The sequence below is a fragment of the Lacerta agilis genome, chromosome 10 (genome assembly GCF_009819535.1).
Source record: "Lacerta agilis isolate rLacAgi1 chromosome 10, rLacAgi1.pri, whole genome shotgun sequence".
Classification (NCBI taxonomy): Eukaryota; Metazoa; Chordata; class Lepidosauria; order Squamata; family Lacertidae; genus Lacerta; species Lacerta agilis.
The window spans coordinates 34,761,652-34,783,086 of NC_046321.1; the positions used below are offsets into that span (position 1 = coordinate 34,761,652).

Sequence of the window (21,435 nt, forward strand, 5' to 3'; positions counted from 1 at the left end):
TCTCAAGGTGACCACACTGCTTAAAAGTAGGTTGTGTGATTCTGTAATCTAATGTGAGAGGTGTTTTTGTAAAGATCAGTGTTAGACTGTTACTTTGTTTGACATTTTGGTGGTTGGACAAATGGTTTCTGAGGTAGGAAAAAATTGAGTGGCTTTTCTTTCCTTCATAACCCGGTAGTATTTGATTAAAAAAACAAAATAGCAGGTCTCATGATTACTGGTACCCCAGTTTGACTGCAGAAGAACTTGTAAAGGCAGTTTTAAACATGTTGGTTTAATGGCACTAGTTTCCTTTCCCTTTTCCATATCATACCACATATATTTTCTAGTTTTTATCATGGAATGCTAAACCAAAACAAGCCACCCTGACAGGAACCAAAGGCCATAAGCATAGCACAGTTTGAATAATGACCATCCAAGTTGCTCTTTTCTGAGTTCTGTTCTAGCAAGATTGTTTCCAGAGTTTCACCTTTCCAGGCTCCCAAAAATGTTCACAGACATTTTGCATGCCTTATTGTTTTTAAAGTAAATTTGTTACATTGTCTAGTGGTTCCCAATGAACCACAACTAAATTTCAGATGATTCAGCAGGTAAACTAAAAAATGAAGTTTTGGGTTTATTTTCTCTCTGTGTGCAATTTGATATTGCTGTTTCCATCTGTGACATCCATGTTTTCTGTAAGGTGAAAAAGAAGTTTTAATTTAATAACAAAAGTAACTTAGGGATACATACTTTCTATGTAGCTAATTAGGCAATAGCATCTATTCATATTTTTGAAAGGGGTATCTCTCTCTAGTGGGGTAGGGACAGTACCCAAGACCGACAAATAAAGTAGCTCAAATCTTTTGGGGAAAGGTGTTAGCATTATCTTAGATGAATTGCTTGTGTTTATTTTTTTTTTAATGTTCGTAAAATAAAATACTTACTTTGAGAGTCTCAGTCTGTGCTTGTAGTAAAAAGGCTGCTATGCACTGCTGAAACCGATTTCTATGCTGTATTAGAAAAGCGTTTCGTAGTCCAAAAACTAAGAAAACAATAGACACATGGTTAGACATCTTGCACAGCTTTTACTCCAGACCTCTATAAGGAGTAAATATCTGTCACCTTTGAAACAGGCCACATGAACTACCGTACTTCAGTGGAACTTGTATGCATCCATTGATTGGCTTTTAGACTGGATATACAAGTACTGGTAACCATTGATAAGGGACAGAGTGAGCTGCAATCTTGAGAGTAATCTTCTGGCTTTAGGGAAAATAAAACTAGAAGCTATGTGGTGTAACTATTTTTTAAAAAACAACAATTACATAATGAGCTGTCACCTGCAAAGCTGGCACTTCTGTCTTTTTTTTAAAACAATTTCACATAGTTGCATATCAAACTAGACTCAGAAGTGAGGACATGATTTAGAAAGATATCAAACCAATGATCACAAGGTGCTCCTCATCAAATCACATTGATGGGAAATGCAAAAGCTAGGTCTTCACTTGGATTCTAATTTTATACAGAAACAGGAGCAAGTCTGAATCCATGCAGAGGAAAAGGGGTGAAGATAGTTCAGCTGATCAATTTAGAATAGTGGGCAAAATGAGAAGTGTTCCAAAAAAATTAATTTCTTTTGAACATTGGTTGGTTTAATAATAATAATAATAATTTATTATTTATACCCCGCCCATCTGGCCGGGTCTCCCCAGCCACTCTTTAGCACAGAGAGTGGTGTTACATCTTTAATCCTGAAGCGAGGCAGGTCTGTCTGATCAAAATTTATTTCCTTCAGGACACTTCCTCTGATTTACCATGTAAATTCTCTTCACTACCATTGTAAGCTGTTGGACCTATGTACATCCCAGAGATTGAAGAAAAATTGAGGTGGGATGACTGAAATGAATGTATCTTGCTTGAGGGGTAGCAATTGGCTTATTTGTATTTATTGTGTTCCAAATATTTTAAGAGAGAGCTATTTAAGATGGGCACAGAAAATATCTGTCCCTACATATATGCCATGCATCTAATCAATATTTGAAGAATGTAACCAAGCCATATGTAAAACGTATTTAACATACCTGTTATGTGGAAGGACTCAATATTTTTTACTACCATTCTGTCTAATGGGATAGGCTGGTCAAGCACAGTGCAATAGCCACCACCTTCAAGCAAAGATTGCAATTCAGGAGTGAAAAAGGGGCCAACGGGTGTTAAACTCAGGTCAGAAACGACAGATTTCTGAAACAGAAAGGAAAACCAATACATTGCCTAAGCATTCTATATTCTGGATTGTAGTAGTTGCATTTCTGACATGTAGTACTTGACTTAAATTTGTGAATGGCAGCTCTTGGAACTTAAGTCAAAATGGCCACAAGATTAAAATGCTTATTTTTCTGTTCCACGGCACTAGCTTTGTATCATAAACACATTTCAAGCTCTAATAATTTTTGTTAAATGTAACAAGTAGGCATTCGGTTGGACTGCTATGCTGCAGTTCTTTAACACGTCAACACCGTACATTTAAAGCATGTCTACTTTCAGATGTCTGCTTTTTACATCTAAGTCAACAAGGTAATAAGGGGTGGTGGGTTAAAAGGAGCCAGGCTTGGGCCACCGGGGACTGAATCTTCTTTAAAAAATAAGTGCATATTGCAAAGTGACTACTTGCATGAAATCAAAATATGGACCTGTACACCTAAGGGGTTACCAAAATGTGCCCACTATGAGGCACTGCCCCTATCGTATAATTGCCGGGGTCTGTTCTTCATTTCTTTGATAGGTCAGCAATTCACAACTCTTCCCTCAACATTTTTACTTTAAAATAATGATTTTAAAATATTGCGTAAATGTTTACTGCACCTACAGATCAAAATGTGCATGAACACAACAGCTGTAACTGATCGTTCTTTTCCTTTCTTCTTACCTTTTTGTGCCGGTTAGGCTTTGTAATCAACAGCAAATCATCAAACAGAAATAAGTAGACATCAACAAGTCTCATATGTTCTGAGGAATAAATGCAAAAGTAAACACTGGTTCTTATTTTTTTATTTTTTAAACAAAACTTCACATTTTCTGCCTTAAATTCATCACTACATTTTGCTTTTGGATTTATCTTGACTGAAAGAATTTGGAAAAATTACTTGCTAAGAGATTCAAGCATAGTTTTTCTAGTTCCAGAATTCTAGGAAGCTTGTTTTAAGGAATAGAACTGAACCAGAGATTAGATTTGTCCAGAGATCAATTTTAAAGGAAATAGGAAGCCAACAGCTGCCCCATATCACCTGCTCCTTAGTATTAAAAACTCTGGATGTGAGAAATATTCAGCTTTGTAGTTTGGGTTGTTTAACATTTGCAATACATGAGCAGCCAAAGTAGTATGGAAGAATGGTGGATCACTATTGCTTGCATAACTCACATAATATTTTAATAGTATTTAGCAGAGCTAGGGACATGACTGAATCTCCCACGAGTAAAAGATTATCAAACAGATTATAGAGCAAAAATAACCAGGGATATATTTTGTCAAATTATTTGTAAGATTCCATAGCCTATCAGCTGTTACATTTTTATCAGTCTTAAGTATATCACCACCTGCCAGTTCATTTCAAAAGCAGACAGTAGATTCAAAAAAAATCTGTTTTATGCTTCACTCTCAGCAATCTAGTTCAAATTTGGCTGCTAATTATGAACAGAAAACTCTGAAGTTTAACATATTTCTCTTTTGGAAAAGCATATTTATTTAAAAGACCTACTTTTACACATCTTGTTTCCCCCCTTCAAGAAGAGTGGTACTGAGACATCACACTGATTTTATCCTTTCTGAATATATTTTTATTCTTTGACCTTGTAGGACTGCAGCCTAACTTTGGTGTCATGAGCACTCACGTTAAACAACATGGAAGCAAGGAGTGGTGTTGAATTGAGTAACCCCACACACCAATTCTGTGATGTTTGTACATAGAGCACAAACCTCTGTAGCAAGGGGCCTTTGCTCATATAGTTGTACTGTATATGCAAAGCCTTCATCAGAATCTGGAACACTGAATGATTTAGGTTCCATATTCTGGGCATGCCTTTGCATGTATAACTCTATGCAGGAAAGCCCTCTCTCTACAGATTTTCATGTTGTATGAGCAAATGTCAGGTGTGAACATGACACCAGGGGAGGGTTAGGTGGTGCACCCCACTCTATGCTCCCATGTTGAACATGGAGGTTCATAACATCTTAATACAACATTTGTCCAGCTTTTATTCATAGCCTTTCTTTAGGTTTGCAGATTAGTTTGAGTTAGGTATACATTTCTGTTCACTGTGCAACGTAACTATGATACAGAAAGCACTCTTTACCTGCTAGGGTTAATCTCCCCTCATGAACAAGAAATCTCTTTGTTGGTGACAAGATGTTTTCATTTGGGTTTTCTCTTAATAAGTTCTTGAGACACTGGTGATGGAGACACAACATTTGAATAAAAAGTGGTAACTGAGTACCGGTATATTTAAAATTTTGAGTAAGAGAAATAATATAATGGACTATTTAATTGGATGACTTTTACATGTGGTTACATGTGTTAGAGACATAGACCACCTTGACAGCCAATCCTATACAGCAGCAGTAACTAACCTTTCTCAGTCTGAGGGGCACCTTGACTCATGCCTAACCCTTTAAGGGCTGCATGTCAAAATGGGCATGACCAAAGTCAAATTAATTCCTTGCCTTCTGACTGAATCAATTTATAAATGTTGTGTCATTACAAAGAACTACCTCTTTTCTTTTGCCCTTCCATTTTTGCTTCATCCCCATTGATTTCCTCAGGAATCATTTCCAAATACTGTAAATATATTTACATTCCCACCTTCAGCCCCCATATTATTTTATTGTTCTCCAGAATTATTCACTCCATTTTCTCATCATGAAGAGCTCTCCCTCTTCTCCCTCCCTCTATATTTGCTTATTACTTTTTCAGTGCTCACTTGTATGGGAGCTGGTCTAACATCTGCGTAGTCTGTGTGCAGGCACCTCTACAGAGCGTATTTAGAACATTCTAGAGCTAGTTACCTATTCTGCAGTTAAGCCATAAATATTTGTCCATGTTATTTTAAGAGTTTTATGCAGATTTAAGAAGACCCTGCTAAGGACATATTTTTAAGACGGATGAATAAAAATTGCTTACCTCAGGAACAAAAAATCTTTTTTCTTGATCCCAAAGTGAAGGCCAAACTATAATTTCTTGTAGCTGTTTAAATTTCTGGAAGTTATCCAGCCATTTCACTTTCCCTTCTAAATCTCCTGAAAAGATACACCATGGAGCAGCAAGGTTGGCTTACTGAAAATGAAATCTCTGTCCTTCATTAATATGGGCCTTAGCATTCTCTATATGGAGAGCTGAGTGCCTTCTGTATTGATATATTCTAGTCAATGTTGTCATCCCTGTGGATGTTAAGAGTATGAGCATCAATGTTCATGTTTCATACCAAACATGAGTTATCAGGCTTATGGTATTCTTTGGAATGAGCTGGTTTACATAATATTACTTTTGTTTGTAGCCAGTGAAGGTATTTTCATGCTTCAGTTCCTAGGGGAATAGTTTTTGCCATACAGTCTTCATGCATGCCTAAATGCTGAGCAATAAAGGTTGGCCCAAGGTATTTTTGTTGGATGAGGCTGAGGAGCAAATGGTACTCAGGCCCTCCCCACCCAAACCGAAGTCAAGTGCAAAGCACACAACATCAGCCAAGTTGTTTTGGCACCTGAGGCATGAAATCCCACAAGCAATTCTCCCCATCTCTGGTATAAAAATGCAAGCACAACAAATTAAAGAACTAGCTGCCTTTTCATGCCACATAAAACCTGCTGCCCAAGGCAGCCATACCACTCTGCCTATTGGTAGGACTGTCTGTGAAAAAAAAACTCGGAACAACTGAACCAAGAATGCAGTTTCGGACCTTCTCCAACTCACTTATAGATTTTTCCACCTTTCCTTTAATTGTGCCAATGACAGATTTCTCGGTTGCCTCTGTATTTTTCCATATATTCTTCAGGAGAAGGGGGTAGCGGGTCAGTTTGTGCAAAGGGGCAACCAGCAGTTCTGCGAGATGGAGACGTTTGCACCGCTCGTTCTGTTCACACCACTATCAAATACAGATAAATTTTGTATTAGGATTAACAAGTGTACTCTTGACAGTAAGCAGAATGCTTCATACTGCCAACCAGTAGTGTGATACACATTTCTTAGGTAAAATAAATTTCATGAGAACCCTGCATATTGCTTTCAGAATGGCAACCCAGTTCCCACAGCAGAGGAATAAATGCACCCCCTTCTCTCATACCTCACACTTAATGTGGTAATAATTGGGATGAATCATCCACCTAAATAAAAAAAGGAAGGGAAATATCATGCAGATAAGTCTTTTGTGTGTACAGGCCTCAAGGTGGTGGTGGAAAAGGTTTCAGAGCACATCCACTTTACCACAGGAACTAGATTTCCACATATTTCTAGGCCCAATTCAAAGTGCTCGCATTAGTGCTTAAAACCGTAAACAACATAGGGGGATGATAGTAGAGATAGTGATTTCTGATTAACAAGGATGGGTATTGATGTTTATTATTAGTTCATTAAATGTATGCTTTAGTTCACCCTTAATCATATCGGTGAACTATGATAGCAATTGGCTTAGAAAAAACTGCTGCTGTAATATCACAACTGTAAATGTTGAACAAGGACAACAGCAGAACAATTGATTTACTTTCAAATAGATCCCAAAATCTTCTCTTTTCTTCAGTTTTTCCAAGTAAAAGATAGCAGAGGTATAATTCAGGCAGTACATCTGGTGACTCTGACACAGGTTCCCTTGGACATACTGCAAGACAAAAATGTGAGTCATTGAGGGCAATATCAAAAACTAAGTTAAACTCAGAATAGACTCAAGCCCATTGCAAGCCCTTGGGATCCCTTACAACTCTACAATTCTATGCTTCTATGATTTTAATGAGTCCACTTGCAGGATGACTAATGTTGCATATCCCTCTTGGCATTGTGAGGACCAAATATTCATTTATTAGATTTATACATTGCCTTTCCTCCAGAAGGAGCCTATACATTTATTGCACATAATTTTTTTTTGGTACTTGTCCACAACCCTCTGTGATCAGAGATATCTGAGATGGCAAATAATTCCTTGTTACTTCACAGTAAGGATGGATCACCACTCCCAATGCATGATCCATCCACAGTTAAGCCTTTTTTCCAGTGTGTGCTTAAGATAGTAGCCCAATCCACACTTACCTTCATAATAAGTCCCACTGATGTCAATGGGATTCACTTTTGCCTCAATATACATAGCACTGTGCTACAGAAAATTCCCACTGAAATAAATGAATTTTAAAATACCTTTTGCTGGACTGTATTTTTTGTTTACAAAAAGACATGGACTTTTGGAGAATTTTAAGTCCACATTCTTGCTGACTGTTTCAGGTCATTCTTGGGTCTTTGCTTAGCGGTGCTGTATCTTAAAACTTATCAACCCCTCCGCATAATCAAGAATAAGATGAATTCCAAGGGGTAGTCACGCAGCCAACAAATTCATGTTAGCATCTTAAATGTTAAAGCTGTAACATTATACCCATTTACCTAGCTGTAAAGCTGCATTCCTGTGCCCACTTACCTGAGAATAAGCCTCACTGAAGTCAATGGGACTTACTCTGAGTAGACACGAGCAAGATTGCACCATGAGCACAACTAAACTTGCATAGGGCCGCACTTCAAGAAATGTACTGTGCTTTATGCTTTCATGGGCCGGAACCTACTTCATTGGAGGTAGGAAGTGGTTATCTAAGTGCGTGTTTATATACCCTATGTACAGAGAGAAGAGGAAAATACTTTAAAAACAAAGTCAGGCCAAGAAATAATGCTTCCCTTCCCCCTTGCCCTTGTTTCCCTCTGTCAGTCAAACTCAATTGCAGTTGGAATTGTAGTTTCATGGGGGCTACAACTTTAAGCCAGTGTGGTGTAGTGGTTAAGAGCGGTAGATTAGTAATCTGGGGAACCGGGTTCGCGTCTCCGCTCCTCCACATGCAGCTGCTGGGTGACCTTGGGCTAGTCACACTTCTTTGAAGTCTCTCAGCCCCACTCACCTCACAGAGATCCACTCCACCTGCTCGTGGGGAGGAGTTGCGGTGGACTGCAGAGCCGCTCTCCCCACTTCCTGTGGGAGGGGGACTTTGTCCCTCGCTGCTCGGAGGAGTCCCCGGCCGCGTCAGCAGGCAACCGGCCAATCAGCCGGCTGGGGGCGCGTCAGCAGGCAACCGGCCAATCAGCCGGCTGGGGGCGTGGCCGGGGGCTCCCTTTCAAAAGGTGAGGCGCGAGCCGAGAGACCTCCTTTCGGCTCGCTTCCTCGGATCTCCCACCCTCCCTCCCTTCCCTGTAGGCAGGTTTCACCCTATGGCCTTGCTTTGGACTTCGGTTGGTCGCCTGCCCTTGTCGGGGGCCTGGTAGGAATTTTTCCACTTGGCAGATTGGCTGGGCCATTTGGTTTTCGCCTACCACTTAGCAATCGTCACAACTTTGTAAGGTGGCGGTTAGGCATTGAGTGACCTAATGTTGGGGGAGGGGAGGCCTGGCCATCGCCTGACCCTCCAAGCTTAAGGGTAGTCCGTTAAAGGAATCCGGGGGTGTGGGATCTTGTCCGAAGCCCGGGGCGGGGCTAGGGCCATGCCACGACCCCATTGGAACCCAAGGGGAACTCGAGTTGGTCTGAATCGACGGGGCTCCCCTTATCAGTGGTTTACCCTTACTGGACTTCCTGCTCTGCGGGCAGGAGTCAGATATAGTCAGGTCCACTCAATGCCTAAGCCAATACCGCTCACATGCTGTAACCAATAAAGTTGTGGCCAAATTTTTCCCCAATCACATTAACCTTATATTCTGTGTCCTGGTGTTTTTATTTCATTCCCGGGAGGGCGGCTTTGGGGTCTCGACACGCAATGTTTGTTGTGGGGGAGGAAGGGAAAGGAGAATGTTAGCTGCTTTGAGACTCCTTCGGGTAGTGATAAAGTGGGATATCAAATCCAAACTCTTCTTCTCTTACACACACACACACACACACACACACACACTACTTAACTGTGGATGGATCATGCCATGGCCAGGGTGTAAACTCTAGGTCATTTCTGAACAAGTTAAAAAGCAGCAGTTCCAATACAGATCCCTGTTTCATTTCTTGACAGTGAAAACTGTCCATTTACACCTATTCTCTTCTTTTTGCTCTTTAACCATTTACTGATGCATCAGCTAAGCTTAACATGTTGTTACTCTTACCTTTGTGAGCACAGGGATGAAATCTATGGAAGACATAGGCTGGACAAGGTGATCCTTTATAGCATTGAAGAAACTGGTCACAAAACTGAGGCTCACCTAAGTAAGAGAATCTTGTTTAAGATGTCCTTTGGATGAAAGATTCGACTGCAAGGCACTAAATGAGCTCTGTGCTTTTATAATCCAGTGGAAGAAAAATGTAAAGCATAGCGAGCACATTCAGCTTCACTACTCCAAACAAATACCCAGGGATGACTTGTTTGTGTATTGGAATGCAACATTTGCTACATAGACTATAAGTGAGCCACCGTTGCTATAAGACAAATGCACTAAAAGATGCAATTCCACAGGTCTTATATGTCTAATTTTCCCAAAGGGAGTATTTAAATAGTAGAACCCACACTGCTTTGAGCTTGTTAATATAGTTTTGATTTAACTATTGTATTAAAGCCGTAGAATGAAAAGCCACAGTGCTGATACATGTTGTTTACTGCCAATCTACAAATTAAAGTGTTTTCTCACCTGATTTAACTCCTCTAGGTTGGCAAACAGTAGCCCAGAGTCCACATCCGAGAGAAACTCCTTGCATTGCAGGTACCTTAATGTATCCATAAATACCTTCAGAAAACACACCAATGCCTAGTTAGTTATTTCTTCTCCAAATTCCTGAACCCCAGGGTTAATACAGATTTCCTTTTTTGAAAAACATTCCTTACCCAAGTTCATTATAGCTCTAGTAAACATAGCAAATGGGCTTCATTTGTCGTCTTGCTGCTATAAACCTGCCTCTAGCACTCAACAAACATTCCTTCCCCCTTGTCCTGAAACTTGAAATCTTTCCCCACAGACCCTCCATGCATGCGCTAAACACATAAGCAGTCACGTTCTAGGAAACATTGCAGATTCTGTATTGCTGACAAGCTGAAAAGAGCAATTTCCTTGTCTCAGTAAAAGAGCCACTCAATTAATTTGAATCAAGCTATCCTGATGGCTTAGATTCTAAAGAATTTAGGCTGCAACCCTTATACATTAGCCAAGGAGTAAGTCTCACTGAACTAAGTGAGCCTTACATCTAGTAAGCAGGTATAGCCAAGTTATTCAAGTGACATATAATATTCTTGAGGATGAGGCAGCTTCATCATAACAGGACTTTCCATGGAATACTTTACTGGTCTCTGAAAACATTCTCTCTGAAAGCCCCAACTGCTGATATGGTGAAAATAACCTTGTTCTAATTATCATTCAAAACAAGTGATGATACATAGCTCAGGAATTTAAATGCTGTTACGAATTTTGGGGTAGATAGTTCAGAGGCTGTATGCCTGAGCCTCCTTCTAACTCCTGGATCCAGCACAGATTCAGTTCCTGGAATAGCCAGGTTAGCTCCCTGGTGAGGTAATGACCTTCTGAGTATGGGCCATTAAGGTAACAAAGGAAGTGGCTCTGTGTCAGACGAAAAAGGGGTGGGGTCCCCTCCTGCAACATACTGGTAGTTAGAAAGACAAATTCCAGAGTTGTGTGTGCAAGCCAAAAGTGAGAAGCTGCAGACTGGGCAGCGGAAAAACAGATCCATGCCTGATTTCTGCTGGATCCAAAGGCTAGAAGCCAAATCAATGGGTTTTGATTTACAAGAAAAAGGGATTTTAACTAATCATTAGAAAGAACTTCCTGAAGGTACCAGGTATTCAGCAGTAGAACAGGCAGCCTCAGACAATAGTGGGCTCTCCTTTATTAGATTTTTTTAAAGCAGAAGTTGGATGGTCACTTATTGGGCATGTTGGAGCAGTGAATTTCCTGCATCAGTTGGAGCTTAGATGCCCTTCCAAGTCTGTGACCCAATTTCTAACAAGTGATGGCTCTGTAGCTGAATGGCTCAATGCACTTTCTAATCTGTAGCCTGTTTTTAACACTTGTCAGAATATGCTCCAGTGAGCTGCAAGGCAGAGATCCGTGTTTAAGTACTGTACTGCTATGAGCTAATTGCAAATGGTTGCCTCCTGCAGGAACAAAAAGTTGTGCGAAGGTACTTCCCATTTAGATTGATAGCTAGTGACATGGCGAATACCCCACAATGCGAAGGAAACGGTTGCAAAATCCAAACCTACCGTTTTGAGAACCTGGAGATGATCAAGAAGGTAGGTGCATTCAGTTGTGAAAAGCTCCCACAAGGCTTCTTCCTTCTTAGTATCTAACTGATCACCACCGTATTTTGGCTCAAGCTGATGCATATTCATGATTTCCTGCCAGGTTTTACCCTATCGGTTGAGAGCACAAACACAAATATTTATGCACATTTCTATACAAACAGCTCCTCCGTTCAATCACTGAAGCTGTTGTTGGTGCTAAATACCCTTGTTTGGGTTGTCATTGGTTTCTGCTTCTGCTTCAGTGTTACACTGTAAAAGACTCTTAAAGTATAGTTAAAAGTAAAAGGACCCCTGACCATTAGGTCCAGTCGCAGATGACTCTGGTGTTGTGGCGCTCATCTCGCTTTACTGGCCGAGGGAGCCGGCATACAGCTTCCGGTTCATCTGGCCAGCATGACTAAGCAGTTTCTGGCAAACCAGAGCAGTGCACGGAAATGCCGTTTACCTTCCCACCAGAGTGGTACCTATTTATCTACTTGCACTTTGACGTGCTTTCGAACTACTAGGTTGGCAGGAGCAGGGACCAAGCAACGGGAGCTCACCCTGTTGCTGGGATTCGAACCGCCGACCTTCTGATCGGCAAGCCCTAGGCTCTGTGGTTTAGACCACAGTGCCACCCACGTCCCTAAAGTATAGTTAGAAGTACTCTATAATTTACACCGAAAAGAAGTATAATCCATGTCTACTTAGAAGTTCATACATACATGCATACATGAATATATGACCAGTTTATTGAGCATGCATCCTGATTTGTTTGTAGAGTGTTTACACACATTCCCATTCATCCACCACACATTTTTCAGTATGTCACTTTCCTAACCATAAGAAGGGAGAGTTTTTATTAAAGTGGATTTGTGGTGCTGTCACAAATGTGACAGAGGGATTATCTGTGTTTCCACTTCTGCTGCTTTCCCCTGGGGAAAACAGTTCTTTAGTGCCTATTGATAGCAAATGTCAAATTGGGTTCCCCCCGGATTGCCATTTCTTCCAATCAAACACTGAGGAGTGGATTTTCCCTTGGAAAGGAGCGGGTCAAGCAGAAAACTGCTCAGACCTGTGCTTCCTAGGCACAGCACATGTGGAAGTGTGAATGAGCCCAGAGTGCCTTTATCTACTTCAGTTACACAAACCTAAAGTTTTGGTATGCACTTGAAACCTTCCTTTAAAATAGTGACAGTCTGGAAGCAGTGCAATGTGTGTGTGTGTGTGTGTGTGTCTGTCTGTGTGTGTGTGTGTGTGTGTGTGTGTGTGTGTGTCTGTCAATGCTCATATATAAATAAGTAGGTATAGGAATTGCAGAGTTAAGGAAAACCGAACAGAAGAACAGAAGAATAAAAATGAGGACCAACACACAAATTGTATCATTGTAGTATATGAAGCATTTTCGTACCTTAACACTTTGAAATTCATAATCACTACCATCTGGTATGTTGAGGGTTACTGTGGACAGACAGTTTTCCAGATCTGATATTTGTTTGTGTTTGTCTTTACTCTGTTTAAAGACAGAACAAAAAACAAAAAAACGCAGCAGTAAATCTGTGAAATCCATAGTCATGGGGAGGATGTTGGAGATAGAGGATGTTGCATTCTTCCTCAAATTGTGATTTGTGCAAGCAGACAGCATTCCCCAAACTGAATTTTGAAAATGCACTAAATTTTTAATTTATTTTCACGTGATTACTAACTACTACAGAATATAGATCCATAATGTTTAGTCTATTTTAAATAATGGATTAGTCAGTATTAACACAAAGCATATGTATGCCACTGTAGTGAAAGATGGTCATACCAATATTTGTTAGGTAGATATATTCCCCTAATATATCTATTGTTAGGTAGATATAGTTCCCTAATTTCTTATATTCTCAGAGGCAGAATTACAGAACTGGAACCTTAATTACACTGGGCATGTCCTATCCATCCTCCTCAAACATAGCAGTGAACCAATCTCTTCTATCAAAAGTCCCAGAGTGGAAAAGTTAGAAGCAAGGCTTCTGTGTCCATATAGCCATATAGCCAAAATTTGCTGAAAAAACAGGTGGCTGCTGAGGTGCTGGCTCATCTGTAATGTTGCACAGAACTCAAGGCCTCTGAATCTGATTCCAGGAGCTGCTGCATTCCCAAAGGTTGAAAAGGTAAGCAGTTACCTTTCTCTCTCACTCTCTTTCACAATCACTTAGAGATGTTTCCTTGTTCCTTTAAAAAATATATATATATCTGCATGTCCAAGCGACACCTGAAGTGTGTTTGGGTGCAACTTTTAAAAATCTGCTCTTTTACATTTTATTCAAAACACATTCCAACACCTGCCCTGCAATAAAGATGTGCTCTGGGACTGCTGGTGGAGACAAACCCATATATATAGAAATGCTGGGCCAGGGAGAGAAAGCGGGATTTGCAAAATACTCACAGCTCCTTTTTTAGCAAATGGCCACCAGGGCTTTTGGATTCTAATGAACAGAAACAAGGACATTGTTAGCTATAGAACGATAAAGTATTTCATGGTAAATTTGACTTCATGGGGAGAGGGTGGTGGAAATCAAAAACAGGGCCATGTCTTCCATTGGCATCTGTATTCACCTGAGCTGTGCAGTGATGCTGAATGGTAGAGAAATTCTGCTGCACTGTCTGATATCAGCAAGTCTCCTGGGAACATCTCGAATCCAGGCAAACTCACCACCACTGAGCTGTGCCTGCGTTCAGCTGAGTTGCATAGACTGCAAGGCAAACACAAACATTGTGTGCTGCTGCTACTACTACTACTACTACTACTACTACTACTACTGAGAGGCATACCTAGGGTTCCTTGTGCCCTTGGCAAGGAGCCGTATCAGTGCTCCCCTCCAAAAACCCCCACTTTACTGTGGTGCAAGAAGGACAGGAAGCGTCTCCCGTGTTCATCTCACCGCAACAGTGGTGTCATGTCATGCCACCCTTCACACATACGTCATACATCCCATAGTCTGATAGGTGTTTTTTGCGCTCCCCCTGGGCCTGCACCTCTGCTGGTTTTGCCAACCCTTATGTACGCCTTTGGTCCTCCTAAGAATGATACTCAGGTTTGAGGAGGGTCAGTCATGGGGGGAAAAAAACCCTGAAACTCACAAAGCTTTATTTAGCTTCCATTTAAAGACCCCAGTATTGGTAAACAACTGAATATTAAAACCACCCAGTGGTGAAGCTTCATGCTTCGGCACCAGGGGGCAGAGAGCAGGCGGGGGCGGGCTGGTGTGCGTCCTGGGGCATGGCACGTGTCCTGGGGGCGTGGTGCGCATCCTGGGGCATGGCACGCCACTCATAGGGGCATGACACCCAGCACGGGTGGGGCAGGGGCAGCCACGATGGCACCCTACTGGGATTGGCTGCTGGGAGTGGTGCGCTCCCCCCCTTCATCCGCCAGTGAAACCACCATTTATATTATAGAGAATTAAACTCATGGAGCTGCTGAAGCAAACTGGAGAATTGCGTCACCTGAATGTGCCATCTCAACGTGTGTGTGTGTGTGTGTGTGTGTGTGAAGAAGCTGGTTGTTTGAAAATGCCTCCATGTGAAATAGTGCATGATCTTTAATGTTACGATCTCCAAAAAATGGCTTTGGCAGTTTCTCACCATCACAGACTTAAAAAGTAAAATACTATGGGATGAAGAGAACAGCCTGATTGGCATGGTAGGCAATGGATGCTATAGTGCTAATTTAAGAATGGTTTCCACACAGCCATTTCATGTGCACCACCCCACAAGAGCTGTGAGATGACTGAATGAATATTCATTATACCCTTTTAATAGAAATGACATTCAAATACACGACCATTAGGGAAGGGAGAGGATTTTGTTTGGTTCACATTTTTAAGTAGTGACCAAAGTTGCACATCAGAACACAATTATCCTTCAGATTTTACACTTCTACGAGTTTTATGATACAGCTTAAAAATGTACCCATATGCACATTTATTTATTTATTACATTTACTTACTGCTTACTACAAAATGTCTAAGATTTAAGTAATATCTAAATATTAATTTTCATATTGATTTTTTTTAAAGATAAAGACATTCACATAAGGTAGTCAAGAATTTACACATGTGAACCTGCGGTCCATCTCTAAGCCTTGTAGTGTTGGCATGGCAGGTAGCTAGAAGCTACAGTGCAGATATCACAGCTGAAGTCCAATTGTAAATGACATTTGTGACCTAAACACGTCTGGAAGAACTCAGCAATTGTCAGTGGATTTTGTGATTTGGCTTTGCTAAGCACACCAAGTCAAGTCAGGTCCAGAATTGACCTGAATCATGTCAGGCCACAGTGGGGCTATATGGTAGCCTTGTGGCCTTGATAGTCCTGCTGCCAGTTTTTGCAAACTAAGTTGTTCCCAAAATCTAATATGACAGGATTATTCTGCTGACTTTCTTGCGAGTTGTGTACCTTAGATTTACAGATGGATGAATGTTCAAAAATTTGTAATGAAACTGAAATAAGCATAAGACCCCAAAAATAATATTGAACAAGAAGATGCAGTTTGGTTGACTTTCCATGGACAGATATGATTTTCCTGAATTATTTTGTTGTAATGGTGTATTATTGTTGTAGGTTTGTGGACGGTCAATAATGTTTTGGGTTTGGAAAAAAGCAAATATGTGCTGTCGTCAGTCAACCTTAACAGCAAGTGAAATCTCACACCCTCTGTTCTATGGTGTGTTCAGGTCACATAGAGGTTAAATTCTAAAACTGTGTAACCCAAGTGCCAGAGAATCATAGAATGGTAGAGTTGGAAAGGATCCTGAGGATCATCTAGTCCAACCCCAATGCAAGAATATGAAGCTGTCCCATACAGGGATTGAACCCAAACCTTGGCATTATCAGCACCACATTCTAACCAACTGAGCTATCCCCTCCGAGATTCCTAGAAACAATGCATTCTGTTGATTGCTGGATGGATCAGATTTGATTTGTGGCCCACAAGTAGTATTAATGTGGTCTTGATGTCAATCAGGCACATGCCTATTGATTTCAGTGTTCTGGGCTGTGACCTTTATGTATTTAGAAAAGCTAAAAATAATAATAACAAATAACACAACAATAACACAACAATAAAAGAGATGTTTATGAGACTTCTCAATAAACAATAGCTGGGGCATGCCTGAGAGTCAATTTTTGGCCTATAAAGCAACTCTCATTAAGGTGTGCAAGTGGCAGAAAGTTACAATGCTACTCCCCTAAATTTATATAGAACAGATCTTGCGAGCTACAGTAAATATGTCACTCTTGACTCTTAATGGCTCATTAAGAGTCAACAAAAGTATAAAAACAAACGAGGGAGTGTTTCTTTTTGCCATTTCTTTTAAAAGAAAACGTACCTGCTAGGTTTATGCAAATGTAATTCCTGAAAAAGAATAAAGCATTCTATGTTAGTCTTTATAAAAGGCACAAGAAAGGCACTTTTAACCTTGAATGTTCTTGCTGAAGAAAGGAACTGCAAAGTGAAATTTAAATCTTAATCATTTTAGTGAAACAATTGTTTCAGAACAGAATCAAAACTCACCTGTTCCCAACCCCTGAGCAAAAACTGAACCTGCATAACAGTGGTGATAAGTCCATCTCATTTTAGTTAGGCTTGGAACTTTGGGGAAGGCGAGTTTAATCCTGCCCCTTCCCCTGGGATCCCAAATAAAGTTTCCTCCTTTCCCTCCTCCTTAAGCTCCTATTTATTTCTGAAGGGAAACTCTCATTGCGTCTGCTACTGCATTTCAAAAAGAAAAAGAAAAAAGATTCAATTATACAAATAAGGAATGGGCAACTAGATGTGTGCTGGTTTGGCTATAAAGTGAGGTGGGGGAGCTTTGTTTTCAGACCAGACAGTGGTAGATTTTGGGCTCTCAAATTTCAGTGGCATCCTGTATGATGCTAAAATTCGGCACACACAACCCTCCTCTCACTCTCCATTCCACATCATTGCTGCAGCACCCCTGTGGTGTCATCGCCTGATGCAGCCAAACCGGTCACGCTACCCTAAAACCACCTCTTACATGAGCATCACCTCCCCCCTCCACCTCCTTACTTGCACACAGTCTGCTCTTTGGAATAATTCCCCTGCTAACTTCAAGTATTGGAGGCAGTCTGGGGAGAAAAGGCTTCAGTGGAAAGCAGAGAAGAAAGGAAATAGGGCAGGGGACAGGTTCCATTACCATGCCCCCTACTGAATTTAGTTTAAAAAATAAAGCAAACAAAATATTCCCCACTTTATATCCCACTAATGTGCAAATGTTTAGCTATTATGTGCATGTTTAATCCTGCTCTCAAAGAGAGGCATCACATGTAATTTGGCCTAGCTAAATATTCTCCTTAAATCTAATAATGGCTGTAGTCAACCAAGTTTTACTCAAGGTTGGTGCATTGGAATTAATGGACCTAATTTAGTCATGGCCATGAAATTTCTATGAGCTTACTCTGAGTAAACATTAGTTGATTACAACCTCCAGGTTACGTACTTTTCGGGTTACGAACTCCAGTAACCCAGAAGTGCAACCCGGAGCGTGCGCAACACGCAGATGTGCAGAAGCGTTCTGCGCAGTTCACGCATGCGCATGTGCAGACGCATTCGCGCATGCACAAACCACTACTTCCAGGTTTTTCGCTTGCTTGTTCGGGTCGCGTACTTTTCGGGTTGCGAACTGTAACCCAGAACCAATTACATACACAACCCGGGGTACCACTGTACCAGTCTGAGCAATCAGCAAAATTACAAAACCAAGGAAAGAGGAAATGCGTTACTTACCTGAACACATTCCTGAGAATTCTGTTTCCCCTTAGTTAGGGAAGAAGGGCTGATCTCCCTCATGTTCTGCAATGTGTTATCAACAAAATCATCTTTAGGATGTGGTGGAGCTGATAGTGTGTCAGCCAATGAGGAGTTTTCTTTCAGTGTCAGTGAATCAGTGTGCGTGCCAGAGTTGGAGGTCGAAGAGCAATGCTGAGAATGCAGAGCACACCTCTGATAAGCAAGGAGAGTTGATTCAGTTTGTGGCATCTGGTTGTGCCCCCTTGCACCCTCAGTGCTGTTTTGTAGTGAGAAGACCTGAGAGAGTGATGAGGTACTGTTTCTTAGCCTCCTAAGAGTTGGAGAAGTAGAAATCCTTCCTGGAGCATGCCTGTTAAATTGGTAAGGTGTGAAGTCACCATCGTCATGCTCCACAGATGGAACTTGGAGTAGATTTGGGCTGTCACTAAAGGCCCTCCTCTTGGTGATATTATTAGGGTACAATTTGATCTCAGGGCTGGATGGGGCTGGGGTTTCACAGGATGAAAAGACAATATTTCCCAAGTCACTCTTTCCTGCCAAATCCAAATTGTCTTTTTGTGGTTCGGTCACCTCAAGAATATGACATTGATCTTCCAAGTAGACTGCTTCATCCACTTCAAAAGATTTGCACTCCATTTTTATGAATCCTTTAATCACAGCAGAAAGATCTACAGCCATTAGAACAGAGATGAAAGGAAGGATTTCATTCTCAAAACCAACATTTTATTTAAAAACGCCCCTGTGCTGCTACAATCCAAGGAACCCCCCCTGACAATGAAAGAATTGCATACCAACACCCTTTCCGATTGTGATTCACTGGAGGGAGGGTGTTTTTTATGCTAGGTTTTAGGGGGCAGCGTAAGAGATTGGAATGGGTTCTGCTGTCAGAAGGAGAGGCTCTAAAAGCTTTCCACAAAGTAGCAGAAATCAACCAAGGCACTTTGTTCTGTGGCCGTGGATTCAATTATAAATTCATACTGGCCAATCCCTGACTTTGATGCTTAATCAGCACAGACCTGTTGGTGAAATGTTAGCTGCAATCTGATGCACCACTGGACAGCATGGGGCTTATTCCCCAGTAAATCAGGCTAAAGTTATGCTGCCCATCATTTTAAAGTAGCTTGATTTCGCAGGATTTGAATGGTTATAACACAAAACTGAAAAGCACCCAAGGGGAGTTAATTAGCAGTATTTTATAAACAGAAGCATGATACCATAACACATGAATCTGATAACGCTGTAGCTCAGTACTTACTGTTTCTACAGCAGGTGCGCAGGGATCACTGATACAGCCAGCTTCCTTGGGTGTAAACATGATCCTGCACGAGAAAATGTGTAACAGGGAAGTTGTTTAACACAATGGCTAAAGCCACGGGTAGTTTTTCTGCCTTTTTAGACTGAAGGGTGGAAATTCCTCTTTTCACTTTCCCAGCCTCCTTTCTGAATGCAGGAATAGGGAACTTGTTTTTCCTCTTTGTATGTTTCCAAGGGATTTCTTTATCTCAACAGTGCAAAGGGAAGTGGTAGCAAGCTAGTTTACAGAAGGTAACATGATCTGCCGCAACGCATAACTGATTTTATTTGCTCTTTGGGCATGTTTGTTGAATTCTCCTTTTCTTCCCAATTCTTATCCCCACCCCCACCCCGTGCAGCTTTCGAGTTCAACATTTTGACACATTCGCTTCACTCAGGGGAACAAATGGATGAAAGAGGATCAAGAAACATGCCAACAGGGGAGATTTGTCAGCCACTGTGCCTGTCCTTTGTGAATAAGCGTACAATTAGAACAGCTCGACCTTTCCTTTGTGATGTTCCCTTTGCTGTCCCTCCACACAAAGAACCTTCCTGTGTCCTTAATAATGAAGCCCCTTTTAAAAATCCCCCTTAAACTTCTTATCAAAATCTCCCTTCAATATCATGTGAATGCACAAAATATTCCCGCCCCTGCTGATAATAGCATAGATGACTCATGTTGACATAATACTGGTAGAATGTTTTGTGGTTGTGATAATACTATATTTTTTAGCTAGATCACCTAGCCCAGGGTCAGCAAACTTTTTCAGCAGGGGGCCGGTCCACTGTCCCTCAGACCTTGTGGGGGGGGGGAGGACTATATTTTGAAGGGGGGGAAATGAACAAATTCCTATGCCCCACAAATAACCCAGAGATGCATTTTAAATAAAAGCACACATTGTACTCATGTAAAAACACCAGGCAGGCCCACAAATAACCCAGAGATGCATTTTAAATAAAAGGACACCTTCTACTCATGTAAAAACACACTGATTCCTGGACCGTCCGTGGGCCGCATCCAGCCCCTCGGCCTTAGTTTGGGGACCCCTGACCTAGCCCATTATGGTAGTGTTATATATGCACTACTAGATATGACATAGTGTAGCAAAGTAGTCTTCAGTTTTTTAACCTTCCACCCACAAATGTTTTTGGGGATCCCCCCCTCCCAATCTATCTCTCTTTCTAACATACCACTATGGTGGTAGTGCTGCTGTTTTGACCTACCAGAGATCAGTTCATGAGCCCATAGAGGTTCCTGACTCACCAGTTGAAGACCAATTCTGTTGGTGGCAATGAGCATTACCAGGGAGCTGGGACATCCCCGTGTTTTCAAATCTTACCTCAGCTTCGATTTATGTTGCCCAGTAAATCTTGAACAACTGCAGAATGTAACATGGCAAAACAACACCAAACAAAATATGGACAAAATAGGACTGGTGTTTTACCAGAGATAGGTATCAAAAAATGGGGGTTGTCCCCAATAAACTGGTCAGCATGCTACCACTCCTTATGCCAACCAAAAAAGTGGGAATACAACTGCAACAAGGAGCAAAAAGCACAGGGTAGGAAAAACAGAACACGGTTTTTTTTGTCCAATGCACTTCCAACTACTCTGGTACTTCATCAGCGAAATCTGCAATTAATAAAAATATTTATAGTTAGCAAACTGAATATTACATAGAAAAAACTTTTCATGAACAACATGTCAAAATCATGACAGGAAGAACCATTCACAAAACAATCTAACAACCTGTCAAATGAAAGTGTAAACATTTAAAAATGACAGTCCCTAATATATTAAAGGTATCGTGAAAAAGGATACATACATACATGTAATTCTGGACCTTCTACCTCTACTATTAAGATGCAGCCACTTGAAATCAGGAATTTGACTTTGGTGTAG

General features: G+C 41.1%; 1 protein-coding gene across 1 annotated transcript; it reads right to left on the reverse strand.

Moving 5' to 3' along the window:
• Positions 1-436: 436 nt before the first annotated feature.
• Positions 437-19,846, reverse strand: PLEKHG7 (pleckstrin homology and RhoGEF domain containing G7). Its single transcript, XM_033163192.1, is given in 18 exon segments — positions 437-675; positions 927-1,024; positions 2,064-2,223; positions 2,909-2,988; positions 4,333-4,426; positions 5,157-5,272; positions 5,943-6,114; positions 6,730-6,843; positions 9,300-9,395; positions 9,819-9,914; positions 11,402-11,551; positions 12,834-12,935; positions 13,854-13,879; positions 13,882-13,893; positions 14,024-14,160; positions 16,798-16,823; positions 18,216-18,907; positions 19,495-19,846. Coding segments are annotated over 17 exon segments (2,247 nt in total). The 5' UTR covers positions 18,876-18,907; positions 19,495-19,846; the 3' UTR covers positions 437-567.
• Between the last annotated feature and the right edge of the window lie 1,589 nt (positions 19,847-21,435).